Source organism: the organism of the source record quoted next, unplaced genomic scaffold, assembly GCF_019419815.1.
Source record: "Pyrus x bretschneideri cultivar Hongxiangsu unplaced genomic scaffold, Pyrus_bretschneideri_v1 Contig53, whole genome shotgun sequence".
Taxonomy (NCBI): Eukaryota; Viridiplantae; Streptophyta; class Magnoliopsida; order Rosales; family Rosaceae; genus Pyrus; species Pyrus x bretschneideri.
In genome coordinates this window covers 1,344,392-1,360,188 of record NW_025999791.1, presented here as the reverse complement: position 1 = coordinate 1,360,188, position 15,797 = coordinate 1,344,392, and the positions used below count along the sequence as shown (strand labels likewise).

Below are 15,797 nucleotides of genomic sequence, written 5' to 3'. Positions count from 1 at the left end.
CTCCCATATGATTTTGATTGGAGCTCTTTGGCTTGTTTTACTGATGATTTCATTTAATTATTCTAACTGCTATATGAGTTGTCATTGATGTGGGTTTTCTTAATTTTCTTTCCACCAAAACTTAATCATCTTCGCGGAATCCAGTTGCCGACAATATTTCCAGTGATAAGCCATAAAATTCAGTTGCTTTGTATGTTGTATAGGTGGGTATTGGATCAAAGGAAACTTTTTACTTCTTCGCTAGCATTAAAGAAAGCTACGATTGGAATTAATAAGTTCACCGTTCATATACACCAATAATAATTTTTACTCAATGAATCCAGATCCATTCATCAGCTTACAAAAGTTGCATATTTTTTTGTTGTTGGTGAATGAATCGGCAAAAGTTGCATACTTTTGTCTCAGAGGATTCAGACTTTAAGGTTTATATTGTTCTTTATTTTCAGGGTATTTGAATTTTTTCGAATGTAGTTTCGGCTAAATTTGAAATTATTTACAAAAATTGACATTTATGAAAGAATAATATTTGACTATTCAAAGATGAGTAGGAAGTCCTACTCAAAATTTCTCAAAATTGTTCATTATCAATTTATAGAAGTTCATGTTTATAATCAAAATCGTTCATATTATAAATCACCATATACAGATTGCATCTGTAAAAAATCAATTAAAACTAAGGTCGTTTAGTCATCAAAATGTTTAAAAACAAATGAACGGTATTGGTAAAAGCATTACGAACAGTGACATCCCACATCACCCAGGGATGTGATCCTTATATGTATATTCTCATCCCTACTTAGCACGAGGCCTTTTGAGAGTTCATTGACTTCGGGTTCCGTAGGAACTTCGAAGTTAAGCAAGAAGGGGGCTAGAGCAATCCTATGATGGGTGACCCACTGGGAAGTTGCTTGTAAGTTCCCAAAAACAAAACCGTGAGGGAATGGTAAGCCCAAAGCGGACAGTATCGTGCTACGGTGGTAGAGCGGGCCCGGGAAGTGATCCACCCCAAGCTGGGATGTGACACGAATAATCTATGTATTTGCTACAATAGATTGACTAAACGGTCTTAGTTTTAATTTATTTTTTGCAGAAATAATTTTTACAATGTGATTCATAGTACGAGCGGTTATAATCATAAGCACAAAGCTCTGTAATTAAAACACTAAGTATTAAATTTTGGCCATTTATGATAAGTACTCATCTCGTACAATGCTGAATATACCCCACATTAAAATTTAATATTAAATGACTTCTATACCCTTCTATACAACAACAATTTCGACCTTCTAAAGGTTTTAAAAAACATAAAAACCCCTCTCACCCTCCTCCTCCCCCTCCCCCCCCCCCCCCCAACCAAATTATAGAACAAAATCCTAACCAATAAAACTACAAACATGTTGATTGAAAAACATTATTTTTTACTAATGGAACACTAACTCAACGTTTTAGAAGCTTCATATCAGGTAAAACTTCAAAATTTTCATTTTTTTTAGTAATTCCACCAAGATCGGTGTCCCTATATAAAGTGACAGATAATTCTTTCGATAAAGAGAATTTAGGGTAAGATCGAATTCGTTTAATGAATGCTGATTAAATTACATATACTGCAAAGAGCAAAAGAATTGCTGCGTATACAAAATACTTGCGTTATTTAATCCATACGCCTGTGTTATTTAAAGCCTTTCCAATGTAACTGCGGCCTGCCTATAGCAGGTTTCAAGGAGGCATTTCTTTTGCTTCCCAAATACCTGCTTGCGGTTCCCAGGAAACAATAATATTTATTTAAGCCTAATATCTTGAATAAGACTAAAAGTTTTAATAAGTTTTTCTGTTTTTTGTTCATGGGTTTTTGTTTTGGTACGAATTAAAATGCAGAAACAAAAACTGCAGAGATTGTTTAGCACCCAAGAGCTAGACACCTCTTCTGGCTCTCCCCATATGTCTCGCTTGCAGGCACAACTGCACACACCATTTTCTGTGGACATGATCTTAAAACAAGAAGAAGGGTACTTCCATGATCTTTCATTTGCACCTAATGCAAAAAATATGGAGTGTATATAAAAAATGTGGGATTATGTATAACATATAATGTGTAGATCGAGAGTATGGGGTCTGAGGATATATAAAGAAGTATGTGGGGTGTATTAGGATCTTTAATTGTCACCTAGTATTATAGTCTAGTGGTATTTCTCTTCACTTGTAAGTGACAAGTCTTAGGTTCGATTTTCGTCATAGACGAATGAGAACCACATTATTACAAGCCCATTGTGAGGCTTAGCCCACTCCCTCACCCTCTTAATATAGATAAAATCGTTCGTTAAAAAAAAAAAATTTTTTTAAGAGAAAAAACAAATATGAAGTGTATTAAGTATATAGGGTATATTCAACAATAAGTGGGGTATTAATACAACCCTTAAAGTAAGGTTTTTTTTTTTTTTTTTTTTGGTCAACCAATTTTTAGCTTACTGGACTAGACGTTGGCGCAACCATGGATCTCACATGGACACAGAGGTCATGTTATTGGATCGTATATTGGGCTATATGGAGGTTTTAAAGGCCTGGTATTTAACAATTAAGTGGAAAAAAGCCCAAAGATTGTGCTTCAAAGTTTGTTCTTCACTTTTTATTTTCGGTTCTTCTCCTTCAAATGGGAGTTGAAGTGAACAAGAAATGAGACCAAGAAATATAGAACAGTTACAAATACATTAATTATGATGCAATGAGAAAATCATGAAAACTACATTTCAAAACTCCACAAAAACAACCTAAAAAATAAATCTTTTGTATCGGTAATCTTCCCAAAGAATAGTAATTATAAAAGACATCGTTAAACTATAATTTTTTTTTTACAAAACACTTCAAGAACTTAATCGAAGAAAAAAAAGTACTCCTCATTTTATTCACATGTCATGCTCTTAATTGATTATTAGTTATGAAATTCTTCTAGTACGATTCCTTCGTTACAAAGCCCGTAAGACTTTTTTATTCTAAAATATTGATTTGAAGTGCTTTTTTTTTATTTTTTTATTTTCCTTTTTCTAAAACATGACGTTATCAAAGACTTGTACGTGGAAAACACTTGCAAAAGTCCAAAAATTAATTTGTTGTAGTGACTAAGTGAAGACAAAAACCCATATGTAAGGTATATCTCTCACCTACGAATTAATAGAACATAAATATATCTAGTTAGCTTTCTCTTTGTCAATAGCGATAGAGAGGGGAAATCGAACACCGAATCAATATGCATTTTATACATTCTATTACAAATACATACTACGAAAAATTAAGCTATTGTATATACTAAATATGTGGACAATCAACCATTTAGTACTACGGTCTTAGGTTCGATTCTTACCAAAAACGAGTTTGAACCACATTTTGCCCATTAGGGGGCTTAGCCAACTCTTAATACCCACTTGGTGTAAACATTGTCAAGTGGAGGGTCATGATTCAAGTATTAACCCAAGTAATTATCCTTTTGTTTCCTCCTAATTAATGTGATTAAGGTATGTGATTAGGCTTATAAAAAAATTGGCATGCGATTTGGGTTCCAATCCCAATATTGATCTTGGAAGCATAGCGGGTTGCTGTCCCCGTAGAAGTAGACTAATGACTACACCAAATACACTCAACGTCTACGCAAAGGCATGGAGCCACTGTCCACATCTGAAACCAGGAACAGAACTTTGCACATGAGCAAAAAAGCTTGTGGATGCATTGTTCTTCAGCCTTGGAAACACTACCGCAAAAAAAAAACGTTTCAAATTTCTCCATACCCATAAAAATTAGAAGAAAATATCAGACCTTGATTTTGATATCTTTAAACAAATATCTAGCGGTTAAACACCTATATATTACATTACTTCAAGGCACTGTAAAATATCCAAAAAATGAGCAAAAGAAACTTGCACAACACGAGAATAACGCTATCGTGATCTTTTGTTGATACATCATTCTTCATAAAATTTGAAAATCCCCATCTCTTTTCACTGTCACAAATTGCGCCAAATAAGAATATATGGTGGATACTGGATAGAGGATAGTAGTGGGGAGAGTTAGGAAACTAGTTTTCTTTTTATCCTCAATTTCTTTGAACAAGAATTAAAAAAATGCTTAAACTATTTTATAATATTGACACGAAAATTGACGTTAAATTATAAAATAACAAAAAATTCATAAATAATTTCATATTTGAGAGAGTTTCCTTAACATTTCAAAACAAAAATTAGAAGAAAAATCAAAGAAAGGCATCTGATCTAGGTCGTCGTTATATCTCAAAGGAAATGGAGCGTCTCCAGATCTCTTCTTTTTAATCCACCAAGTTCGGAGGTCATGGCTATTGAAATTTAATTCAACGGTTAAAGTTATTATAATTTTTAAAGTGAATCCTTGTTTATAACTGTTAGATCAAATTTCAATAGTCTGGATCCTCGAACTTTGTAGATTAGGAGAATGAGATTCCGAGAGGATCCTTTCCCATCTCAAAGGGTATATGGGACCCACCAATGCATTCTTAAAAGTATAAACGATAAAACTACCCACTCCCATCATTTTGTATTCTCTTCGTCCTCGCCCTTCCACCCTGGCAGTAATCGTCCGTACCGTGTCCCCCTCGCTCCTCTCCTTTACCGGCTACCTGCTCAGCCTGTCCCACAGGTGTGCAGCCCCTCCTCCACTCTACACCTCCTTCCAATCGACTGTCCCACACGTGCCACCTCTCTCCCTCCCTCTCCTCTCTTTGGTGCAACAAATAAAAGTTTGATACTTTCTCTCTCTTGGAGTAGTTTTTGACATGGTTTTGGGTTTTCTTGCACCCCCGCTCTCTCTCTCTAACTTTCTCTCTCTGGAACTACATCTTTTCTCTGTGTTTTTGTGTGATTGAAAGCATCAGAATCTGGCCTGAGAAAACTCAAATAATAATATCTCCTTATCCGAAAAAATACCGATGAGGATCCGGAAACGACAGGTGCCCTTCCCTCTGTCGTCTCTTTGTCCGGTGCCTTTATCAGATCCCCTCCTCCACGACCTCAACTACTCACCACCACCCGTGGTGCAACTCAACCACCGCCATGATCCTCCAAATCCCTCCAACCCAGTAGAGAAAACTACCCATGTGGGCCATCCTCATCCTCAGCCGTCCGATCAACGCGTCTCGCCGATCGGACGAGCAGGCAAGGGTTGGGGTTTTGTTGATGCTGCTGGAGATAATAAGCACAAGGAGAACAAGCAAGATTGTGGTTTGGTTAGTGAAATTTAATGCTCACAAATCACAACCCTTTCGTTGGTTTTTTTTTTTTTTTTTTTTTGTGTTAATTACATGGTGGTGCACTTTTGTTTGTGTTGATTAATTTCATGGTTCTCTCAATTTGCACCCGTCATTGGGGTTTCAATACAAGGCCACATATATGTATATACATATATAATATATATAATACCTGGTGTAATTTTGCAGGGGCGCCCATTGATATTGAAAGGGGAAGAAGATGAGAGAGAATCAAGAGAGGGAGGAGATCAGAAGGGAAATGAGGATGATGAAATCAGGTAACTAAGATAGATGGAGAAAATAAATAAAGTTATCAATTCTTTCAATATTTCATGTAATCTCTTCTCATCTTTCATGAAATTTCTTGTAGTAAAAAAGGTCAATAGAAAGGAGACTTGATTTATTTACCTACCCACCTTATTAAAAGTAAAAATAAAAGGAGTGAAAAAGAGAAGAAAATATTTTTAGTGCAAGTGGAAATACTGTTTTTATATCAGCTTTGGCTAGCCACCAATACCTTCCCATCTAATCTAATCCTCTAGCTAGCTGCTCCTTTTTATTTATTTTGTTTTATTTCCTTCCTCCTTATATTTGGCCTAACAAATGTACCCATGCGGTGCACGTTAGCATAGGTTAATATAATATGGTCCCCGACACCGTAAACTCTAAATATATATATACATGTTGCACTTCTTATTTTCTGGGTTACTTTTTCCTTTTTTTCACCTGGACTAGAATTTGATCTACGTATCGTGTGTGGTTGTTGGTCCATCGATCTTCTGGGTGTGCTTGTTTCTTTTAGGGAGGAAAGCATATTGGTTGCAGAAACATTAATGGGGTTTGCTTCGGGGTCGTCTAGTTCTTCTCACCCAGGTGAAATATTCATATTATTTCCATATATATATATATATATTATGTACACAAATTATTCAAAAAAATTTAAGTCTCTACCATTTCTTCCTTGCATTGTATCAATTATTGGTATTCATACTGTGACTGTTGGTGGTTTGCATTCATCTATGTATGTATAGCTTCTGGGAGTTGGTTTCAAGGAGAGAGAGCGTTTCCATTGAAGAAGCGAAGAGGGAGCTTCGAGAGTGGAGAGAATAATATCAGACAGACGATAATGGATGATCAGAAAGACAAGAAATCAATGAAAACGAAAACGAACAAGAAAAGTGTACCTCGACAGCAACAAGGTGAAGATGATTATCAGAAGCAAGACGATCATGTCAGTGATGACAATAGAGTCGGTAGTGGTGTTAGTGCAACAAGAAAGAGGGCAAGAGGAGGTGCAGTCATGGAGGGGTCGCGGTGCAGTCGCGTTAATGGAAGAGGATGGAGGTGTTTCCAACAAACACTTGTTGGGTACGCTCTTTGCGAGCATCACTTGGGCAAGGGTAGGTTGAGGAGCATGAATAGTGTTAGAAGCCGGTCGACGGCAGTGGCAACTACTACTACTACCACTTCTACTATTACTAGAGCTGCTTCCACTGAGACTGAGTTTAAGCAATTATCAGTATCTAGAATATTATCCTTGGAGTCGCCGCGGAAAGAAGACACCAAAGCTGTTGTGCTGCTGGATGATCATGATATCCGTGAAGGTAAAGGAAATGAAGGTGAAGAGGAAGAGAAGAAGCCATTGCTGGTTACAAAGAAGCGGATGAAGCTTGGGATTGTTAAAGCCCGATCCATGAGCAGCTTGCTAGGTCAAACAAATAGTAGTGCAATTTCAGTAGTGGCTGATGAGGATGAGGATAATAACAAGTAGGTCAAAACAAAAGGATATGTGGGCAAATAAATGGGGGATTTTATTCGTTGTAACTCAGAGAGAGAGAGAGAGAGAGAGAGAGTATTTGAGGTTAATTAATTTAGGAGTGTGAACTTGGTGCAACTAGCTTCAACTTGCAATATGTGAGAGATTCTTATATATATAAACAGCTGCTGGATAAAGTGTTGGATTTATCATTGTCGTCCTCATCTTTTTTAATCTTTGTGTTTTAATTAGTGCTTTTGTTTAGTATTAAACAAGTACATGCGATCAGGTCTATTTAATTTTTAATATATCGGAAACTATACTTTAACTAAGAATTTTATATAGAATGTGGGAACTACCTCAGGAGAGGACAGAGACCCAGTTGTTACTGTGTTCTTTTGGGATGGATTGTCTGCTCTCCTCATCCCATGCTCTTTCCATCCCCTCTTATATTTTGTGGTCACAGTTAAACCACGTTAACATTTTGTATTCTCATTATTTTTTGTTTTATTATTTCTATAAAAAAATCAATATAAAATGTTAATATGACTTAACTGTGACTACAAAAATAAAAAGGGATAGAAAGAGTATGAGATGAGGAGGACAGACAATCCAGGTTCGTTCTTCTGACCCAAGCTTAAGTATACTGTATTTTGTTTTATAGTTGTCTATATATCTCAAATGAACATGATGGTTTTATCAGTTGTGATGGATATTAATAAGATGGTATATAACACACCAACTTTTTAAACAATAGTTCTCCCTAGATTCTACTATCGTATGTGAGACCTAACTATATCAAAAAGTATGTCGGTTTTGCATTATTCTCTTTTAAATAGAGATTTCAAAATCAAGTTTCTTTTCTAAATAATTAATAACAAGCCACATAAATAACATAATTTATGTTCAAATAACAACTAATATATATACACACACACACAAACGCTTTTCACAAGTTGTTCACATAAATTACTATATATGAAGAATTCATTATGAGAGGAATGATGTATACGCTCGTTTGTTTATATCTCGAATTAATTCATGAACATATTCAAAGTAAATTTGATCATTAGTAGGAATGATTTGTGGATTAAGAACAATTAGGTCAAGTCTTCATTAAGCTTTGATTAGGTAATACAAAACTCAAAGAAACATTTACCATGTAATTGTTAAGCCCTAAGGCTTTTTTTTTAATTTTTTTTTTTATAAATTTGTTATTATTAAGGGGAAGAGGAGAGTTTAAAACTATTATAATATTTCCGTCCTCAATTTATTTTAAATTTTCACGTAAAAGCTTGAGTCGATGGTGTATTGTGTCCAAGTTGAGATCTATTTAAATCCCCACAATTATTTCAAGACACACGAAAACCACACACCAGTTTAGGCATTGCTTTTGGTTTTTCTTTTTTGTTGCCTAGGTAGTATTTTCATAAGCATGCAAGTGAAAATTATTATTGCTCACCCAAAAAAAATTTATTGAAGAGGTTGCTTCAGACATGGATCATCACCCTTAGACTCGTAAGGTTGACTAATATAATCATAATAAAGTCTTATAATTAATTGACAAAAAAAGTCTTACAATTAAACTTAGTTAACGTTAACAGAAAGATTACCTCCCATCGCATTTTATGTCGGGATTAGTACTGGTAAAGGATTAGGATAATTTTATCCAATTTAAGTAAATATTTCATAGTTTGATGCCCTGTAGTAATTAAGTTGGGTCTCTGTATATGCTAATTAATCGTACGTATTTGTGCAAAAAAACAAATTTTTGGTCAATATTTGTGCAAAGGTAAGAAGTGCTAGCTGCGATATCTTTTTCAGTTTCAATCTCATTATTTGAACTTACTTATGCTACTGTTTGCTGAAGTGAAAATATATTGGGTGAAGCTTTTCTTGCTAGCATGGAAAATGTTTTTAATTAAATCCTTTTTGGGCAACGAGGAAAACTTTAATGGAACTCATTAGATTCTTTCTACTCTACATATTTAGGGGTGGACATTTTAGTAGATCTATTGACCAAGCCATCTGATATGGGTTGGGTTGAGTTTTAAACTTTAACATTTTATTTTTAGGTAAAATTCGATCCCCGTTTAATAGATGGATTGAATTTGGTTGAACTGAAGTATTATTCACCCGATTAAAACCGAACCACCCGAATGCCATTTAATTATTTAACATATATGTACATTAATAGATTTATAAATGAAATTTAGTAAATTTTAAATGCACTAGTTTATTAATGCTTGATTTGAATACTTGAAATTTATGTATTAGTAACATTGTATAACAACATCAAATTCATATGATTTAGGCCTAGTTTAACGTCATTTTAATTATTGTCTTTCATACTCATATTAGGAACAAGAAAGAAACCAATTAGTTTTGCGCTATGAAACCCGGCCAATCCAACCCGTCTAAGAATGATTTGGGTGGGTAAGGTTGCTAATTTTGTTGAATGACAATGAATTTGAACAATTCCGACCAGAGTTTATTGGGTTAGCTAAAGGATTAGTCTAACTCAAACAACTCACTCAATGCTCACCCCTACAACATACATTACAGATCTAACGCTAATTATCATTCTATACCTAAAGACAGAAAAGTAAGTCCATCACATCCAATGGTTGAAAGACCCGACGTATGAGCATGACATTGTTCATTGTTGTATAAAAAAATCCCCCCACCCCCACTCCCCATAATAAAAACAACTCTATATCTACTTGCAATATCTTTTAAGCCACATGTATTTATTTATATTTTAGTGTTTTCCCATAGTATTTATTTAAATTTTAAACGTTTGAGTTTATAGCTTCCCCCTCATGCAAGTTAACTGTGTGTATATTTGTGTCTCTCTTAACAATTCATAATTTTTAGATGAAAGTGAAAAATCAAAGAAATTTAGCAACAATAGAGAGCGCGTCATATAATATATGTTTCACTAAACTTTAGTCAACATCAATACAGAAAAGAGGTCCCAAGTGTTGTAGAAAAGTTTGGTAGCACACATTATATACGAATGAAACCCTTGATTCCGTGGTGGTGGTGTCTTAAACTACTTTTGTAGGACATATATATTCAGACATGAAAGGTACAAGTTATCGCACTTCTATAAAATTATTCATATAAACTTTATATGACTGAAAAGCTAAGGGAAGTATAAAAGTGGTAAAAATATAATATTAAATTTTAGGTATGAAAGTAAGATAACAAAACTAAATATAGTAAAGTGCAAAATTTTGTAAAATTTGAGAGTAATAATGTAAAAATTATATGACACATATGGTAAGTATGCATGTGTAAATGGACCACTAGATGTACGTGGCAAAAGAGATTCTTACGCCAAGGATGGAGACCCCATTATCCAGAACCAAGGTTCTAAAACACGCTAGGCTCTAGTCGGACGGCGGGCTAGCGCTTAGTGCTTAGGCGGCTAGGCGGGGTCTAGGCGGATTTAGGTAAATTTCTTATATATCTTGTAAATAAGTGTATATTGACACTTACAAAAAATTATACTTGTATGAAATTCATGGATAAGATAATAAAAGAATGATAAAATGCAAAAAGAGTATTCAACAAGTCCAAAATTTAAAAACACATTAAGCATATATGCCATATAACCATAGTGAGGAGTATTGTAGGATGACACATGTACAACAAGTTCACAATTTTAAACCACTTAGACTTAGATAGGATTTTTTATTTTATTTTTTAATTTCATTAACAAAAAAAAACCGCCTAGCTCCGCCTAGCCCCGCCTAGGCCGCCTAGAGCCCATCCGATTTTTCCCACCGATTTGCAAGAAAACGTCTCGGCTCACCACCACCTAGACCATTTTTTAGAGCATTGTCCAGAACCCTAGCAAAAAAATTTCCACAAAGAGTTATAGGCAAGAATAGAAGATACAAAGACCGATTTTCAAATGAGTGAGATTCAATGTAATATTTAGCTTAGCAGAAATGTTCTCCATGGCAAATGTTTAAGAAAAACTATTTTGTACAACCAACATACTTTGCTGTATTCTAATAGGAAATTAGTGAACCTATTATTTTCGGTAGGTCTCGCATATTAGTTTGTTACTGGAAATGTTCACTAAATCATGCAACAATAGGGTATTTTGTGTTACACATGATATTATTACCCTAAGCTAAGTGATGATAATTTGAATCCGAAACTCAATGAATTGAAGAGAGAGCCCTATCCAATGCAAAAAAAAAAAAAAAAAAAAACTCTTTCCAGACGAAAGGTACTCGTTGAGCCAGATAAAATTTCGTTGCCCAAGGTTTTGCCTGACAGGACTTCGTTAGGCAATGTTCATCAGGCAAAGCTCATTGCACAACATTTTGCCCAACAAAAGTTTAAACTCCATTGGGTGAAATTACCAACGATAGTTTTGTTAAGCAAAGTGCATTGACCAACTTGACCCTACGAATAGAACTTGCCCGACGTCTGTTTTTTCGTAGGTCAATGGTGTATTTACGGATAAAAAGAACTGTTTGCCTGACCAAAGTTTAGGCAGTTGTAAAGAAAAAAAACACAAAATACATACTCCACGTATACATTGTTCATTGGGTAAACTTTTTAATTTTTTTTTCAAATTTAATTAATTAGATATATAATTTACATTAATTATATTTAATATAGTTTATATTAGGTGAACATATTTTGTGATCCTCGCCATACTATTTTACATATAGCTGTTAAATTTCAGGTAGACGAGCCGATGGCCCACTCCAACAACATTGATACTGTCCCCACTTAACCATCTGCTCAATCCGTCAGGTGTGGGGTTTTAATCCAAAAGGCCTCGGTGTTAGTTAGAGTGTGGTAATTTTATTTAAAAGGCTTGTTCTCAAGCCTTCTTTTGGCCGATGTGGGACAGAGGAATTCTAACACTCCTCCGCACATGAGACCCCATTTTATGAGTCACATGTGAAGTTTCACACATCGGCAACCACGTGGAGCCAAGTCGGGGCTCACCGTTTGCGTAGGGCCAATGGGGACCCACCCATTCACGTGGCATCTCTTGGCCTACATGGAACCAAGTCGGGGCTCACCTGTTCGCACGGGGTCAAAGGGGACCCACCCGTTCATGTAGATGTACGGGCTCGTCCCTTGACTCTGATACCATATTAAATTTTAGGTAGACGGGTCGAGGGCCCACTCCAAAAATGCTGATACTCCCCACTTAACCACCTGCTCAATCCGTCAGGTGTAAGGGTTTTAATCCAAAAGACATCGATGTGTAGTTAGAGTGAGGTAATTCTATTTAAAGGGCTTGTTCTCAAGCCTTCTAGCCGATGTGGGATAGAAGAATTCTAACAATAACCACCAACCATTGCTGAAAATGTAAAGTCTTATATCTGATATATTTGACCAAACAGAAGACAATTTATATTAGTGGTTATAGTACTAATTGCATCAAGTCTTTTATCTAAAATTCAATATTTGTTAGACGAAGAACAATCAATGGTTCCACCACTAATTGTGTTGATGCCTTTGTATAAAACTTTATACACCTATCAGACTGTAGTGGTTAAGTTGGAAACAATATTGATAGTTCCACTATAATCACATTTAGGTCTTTTATATAAATCTCATACCTATTAAATTTAAACTGCACAAGGGGTTAACTTGGGGACAATATCTATGTTGTTTGGTAGTCAATCGTTAGACCATCTCTAAAACTTTGACATGGTATCAAAGTGGGCCAATCACTTGGGCATGCTTACTTGAATTGGGACTACGAATTGAAAAACCTTGAAGTCTCGAGTTGGGACGCACAAACTGAGTCTCCGAAACCCAAATCAAACAAGTAGGGTTAGCAATGTGGAATTGATTCATGTGTGTCGCAATAGAGATTCGTTGCATGTGAGGGGGTTGAAAAATATAAAGTCCTATGTTGAAAATCTGAATGAATGGAATACAACTTATATTGAATGATTCCACTACTAATTACATCGTGGCCTTTATTAAATCCTCTACCTATTGTACTTCAAAAGATAACTAAATTAAATGTTGAAGAATGCAATTCCACATTGGAAACTTGACAAAATATATTGCTACATATAAATGAATGGTTCACTACTAGTAATACTGAGACATTTTGTGATAAAATAACTCAATACATACTACGCTATATATATTGTTAAGATAATATCATTGTGACTAGTAGTTAACTGCATGTTGGACTCTAAAATTTTGACATTGAAGGAAAATTAGTATTCACTGTACTGTTTATGAAACTTTTGACAGCCACGTAAAAATTAGGATCCCTTTCTTCTCTTTTTGTTACGCTAATGCTAGGTTTTTTCGGGTGTATACTAGAATTATTCTTAAAAGAAATGAAAATGTGAGACATCACTGTTGCATCTCTTGAGAACATGATTAACCTTAGTTGACTCGCAGGAGAAAGTTTGCTCCGGTTGGCCAAAGGTAGAGCCCGAGGCCAATGTATCATTGTCAAACTTACATACATGTAGGGCATGGTGGGCCCCAACACTAGGCTATAGGGTGGGCTGTTTACCCATTGAGAAGATAACTCCACGTTCAAGGGAAATGATCCTCTCCCCGAGTCCCTTCTAGCCAAATCCACCGAATCCCAAAAATTGCCTGCAAGCCTTGCTGGTCTTCGAATCCCTTCTAGCTAAATCCTCCGGATCCCGAAAATTGCATGCAAGCCTTGCCTCCAGCACAACTACAAAGCCATTGCAGCTTCCTCGAACAGGTTCGCAAAGCCACGATCAGAATCTTGCCTCAAACAGGACCGAGAGCCATTGATCTTGACGACGATCCCGATGACACCGTTATCTCCTCCACATCTGCGCCCCTCTCAACTCCTTCCGCCGTCAACACCATCAACGGGGATCTCGATGTAGAGGATCCGATGGTTGCTACTGCCATCACAACTTCTTATTCCAATGGCGTCAAAACGTTTCCTAACCGTTCAATTTTCTTTTAAACGGCTAAGATTAAAGGATCTTTCAGATCCAGATGGAAGAGATCCGGAGAAGATCTTATTCCCCAATTTAGTATCATAGGGCTTTGCGGGCTTGCCAATCACATATCAAACTAATATTGTAAAATCATATTAATTAAATCCTGTGGGATGTTATTGGGTTTCTATTTTCTTCCGAACCAGTTTTATATATAACCTTTGTATATGTCCTAGTATATAATCCTTCATATATTGATTTTTTTTTAATTGGGGGGAGGGGGGGGTGGTGACTCCATGTTGTATTTTAACAATATAATCGTCTATTTTTTATGTCACACCTCAAAGATCATGTTTATCAAAAATACCTAAATCTAAAAACATATGATTGTTAGATTTAATTTAGTGTTTCTTTGTATAATTGTATTCATCTATTTTTTTTTCACTACAAATAAATATCTTAATAATTTTGAATTTGTCTAATTTTTTTTATAAGTAATATATTTAAATATAAACTGTTTAAATTATTAAAATATATTATAAAATGGACCGTCTAAAATAAGTATAAATGTGGGTGTGTCTTCAAATTTTCATGGCGTCAATGTACAACCGAAAGCGACCAGCCGGCAGAAGGTACAAATTAATATTTATTAGTTGGAAAAGTGGAGCTTCTAAAAGGTTAGCTTACAGCCAGCCAGGCTGTGTTTGCGCTTGCACATCACAAACAGTAAGTATTCTTGGCAATCCAAGGCCTATCTCCCCATCACAAACAGTAAGTATTCTTGACAAACAGGAGGTATTCTGCCTATGGTGAAATCACAATGATTTGAGACAATTGCAAGCTTTGGCCGAAGATATGGAGAAAAACTTCGATGCCTTATAACAGTGTTTACAACTCTTATCATATGATTTCAAAGTACCATATACGCAATTGTTCTATATAATCATATCGTTATAAGTATTCTTGGCAATCCTAGGGCTATCTCCCCATTTCCTTATCTCATATTACGTAAGTTCATGTGATGTAAGGGTTAGGAAGATCGAGTTGTATGCTAAAAAGGAGAAGAAAAGGGTTGTGCGCCTGGAAATGTTTGATTTTGTAATCTTGACAAGAAAAATTGGTAATATTAGACCATCTTTGGGGTCTGTTTTATAAGGCTACACGTCAGTTATGGTCCGGATTTTATGCCAAGATTTAACTGTTTTTTTGTTAGAATAAATTATACAAAACTACCTTAATTAAGTCAACCACAGTTTCATACTTCATTTTAAAAAAATTTCAATATCATACGTTATTTTTGAATTTGTTGCAATGTCATACTTTCTGTCAATTTATCTGTTAATTCCTCTATTAAAAGCTTACTTGACTTGAGCCGGGTCACTTCCTATTAAAAAATTAATTAAATATTAAAAACAAAACTTTTTAAATATTTTTATAAAAAATCACCATACTCATTTCCCCTCCGCCGCCCCACACCGTCGTCGACCCCCCTCCGCTTTCGCCATCTCCGTCGTCGTCACCAAGCAAGAAACGTTCACAGAGGATTTCGAAGAAGAATCCCCGAAACCCACCTTCAATTTCAAAACCCGAGGCTATTAACTAGGCTTGGACGATGTCGTCTGTCTCCCTCCGTGACCCGATTACGATCCACGAGCGATGCAGTATTCCCTTCTCGCCGGCGGCAAGCGGGTCATCTAGTTGTCGACGACGGCGGCGATGTCGAACCCAGATTGGAGTTCGGGTCTAGAATCGAACTGGGCATCGAAGAGGTCCCAGCATAGGAGAATGTTGGTGGAGAGCTTCTTGGAGCCGTGCTTCTTCAAGAAGAGAAAGGACTTGGGTG

General features: G+C 35.8%; 1 protein-coding gene across 1 annotated transcript; it reads left to right on the top strand.

Moving 5' to 3' along the window:
- Positions 1-4,723: 4,723 nt before the first annotated feature.
- On the top strand, positions 4,724-7,235 carry LOC103958871. The gene is made up of 4 exons (XM_009371195.3): positions 4,724-5,242; positions 5,453-5,541; positions 6,066-6,136; positions 6,295-7,235. Exons 1-4 carry the CDS (start codon positions 4,946-4,948, stop codon positions 7,032-7,034), a joined length of 1,197 nt encoding a protein of 398 aa, XP_009369470.2. The 5' UTR covers positions 4,724-4,945; the 3' UTR covers positions 7,035-7,235.
- Positions 7,236-15,797: the final 8,562 nt, after the last annotated feature.